General features: G+C 54.9%; 1 protein-coding gene across 1 annotated transcript in view; it reads right to left on the reverse strand.

Moving 5' to 3' along the window:
* Positions 1 to 1745, reverse strand: part of HADHA (hydroxyacyl-CoA dehydrogenase/3-ketoacyl-CoA thiolase/enoyl-CoA hydratase (trifunctional protein), alpha subunit) — a 28671-nt gene that overhangs the window by 16359 nt on the left and 10567 nt on the right. The window contains exon 8 of the mRNA XM_018575087.1: positions 427 to 561. Coding sequence (XP_018430589.1) covers positions 427 to 561 — 135 coding nt within the window. The remainder of the gene's footprint in view (positions 1 to 426; positions 562 to 1745) is intronic.

A 1745-nucleotide genomic window follows, 5' to 3' on the forward strand; every position in this document is an offset into this window, starting at 1 on the left:
TGTCAGTTTGCCTCATTTACAGAAGCTATAGAGCAGGGGTAGCCAAACTCCGGCCCTCCAGCTGTGGGGTGAAACTACAAAACCCATGATGCATCTCTCTCCGGGAGTCATGTCTGTGGCTGTGAGAATCTTGCAATGCCTCATGGTATTTGTAGTTCCACCCCAGCTGGAGGGCCGGAGTGTGGCTACCCCTGGTATAGAGTAACATACCGACGATCTCTTCAATGCATCCATAAAGGGTAACCTGCTGCATCGTTACAGATCGCCCATTCACTATTCCATGTATAGGAAATGGCCATTACACATTCTGCAGCACTTTACATTGGGGACCCCAAGCCCTTCTCATCACCAAAACCGACACACCTATTGTCCAGTAGTCTAGAGATGAGAAATGTTATGTGTCGGATGTACAAACGTCTCTCTTACCCTTTGTAGACCTGCTGCTGTCCTCTGCCCAGCCCTTCCACCGTCGTATCTTTCAGAATAGTGTTTAGACCTCTATCTACAGAGACCTGTGCAATCCCGGCTCCCATCAGACCAGCGCCCAGGATGGCCAAATTCCTGCAATAGGAGAGAAGGAGGTTAGGATACTTAGTGCTGTACAACGATTGTGCCAACTGAGGAGTACACCGACAATGCCAAGCACCCTGCTGGATATACAGACATCCACCAGAGCAGTGCGGTTCTCAACCTGCGTTACCTCAGGACCCACCACTTGTCCTTGGTCATTAAGTTGTGACCAGGGGCGTAACTAGAAATCTCAGGGCCCCATAGCAACATTTTCTATGGGGCCCTGTGATGTCTAGTTATACCCCTTGCAGAGCCCACCTGATATACCAAACAGCCCACCTGAGAGTGACCCTGCGGAGCCCACCACAGACTCTCTATGGTGGGCTCTGCAGGGTCTCAGGAGGGCTGCACACCTCTTACCTCTTCAGCACTGTCCACCTCCGTGGTCGCCGGGCCCCGCCTCCTCTTGTCCCCGGACCCCGCCTCCTCCACGGCAAACGCCGGGTCCAGCCTCTTCTGCAGAAGCAGCTGGCTGTCACAGCTCAGCAGCGGCTGTGGAGGAAGAACGCGCCCGCTGCGCACATCACTGACAGATTGTCGGCGATCTAACAGCGGCGCGTTCCTCTTCACAGCCAGCACCCTGATATGCCATAGCGACCTAGGCGGCTCGCGCGGCATCAGAGGGATGCCCTGGCCGGGCCCCATAGCGGCAACCTAGGTCGCTATGGCGATTGTTGCGACTTGGGTCACAACCAGTGGCGTACCGCACTGTGAAGCACGGCATTGCAGTACCGCACGATCCGGTGCATGCAAATGGCAAGGCACCTCCGGCACCAGAACCTGCGGTAGGTGCGATTGCATGGTACAGAGTGCTGAATCGCATGGGACTGTGCAATTAACGCACAGTACTAGTGTGAATGGGCCCTCAAAGACACTGACACACACACACACATATTTTATTTATTTAAGATCCCCAGTGTCCCTACCTTTTGACAACTGGAGTGGATCCTCAGCCTGGGGTCCAGTGTGGGTTGCTGTGCTGCGACGGTGCTCCATCCATACGTGCATTGGTTACAGCTCCCTCGCGTGTCCTGTAGAGGTGCCGGGAGCCAGAATGTGACGTCACTCCGGTCCAGACACCTCTACAGGACACGCGAGGGAGCTGTAACCAATGCATGTATGGATGCAGCTCCTACACAGCCATACCCCCAGCCCACCTCAAGCTGACACTCGGC

Source organism: Nanorana parkeri, unplaced genomic scaffold (assembly GCF_000935625.1).
Source record: "Nanorana parkeri isolate BGI_ZX_2015 unplaced genomic scaffold, ASM93562v1 scaffold3532, whole genome shotgun sequence".
Taxonomy (NCBI): domain Eukaryota; kingdom Metazoa; phylum Chordata; class Amphibia; order Anura; family Dicroglossidae; genus Nanorana; species Nanorana parkeri.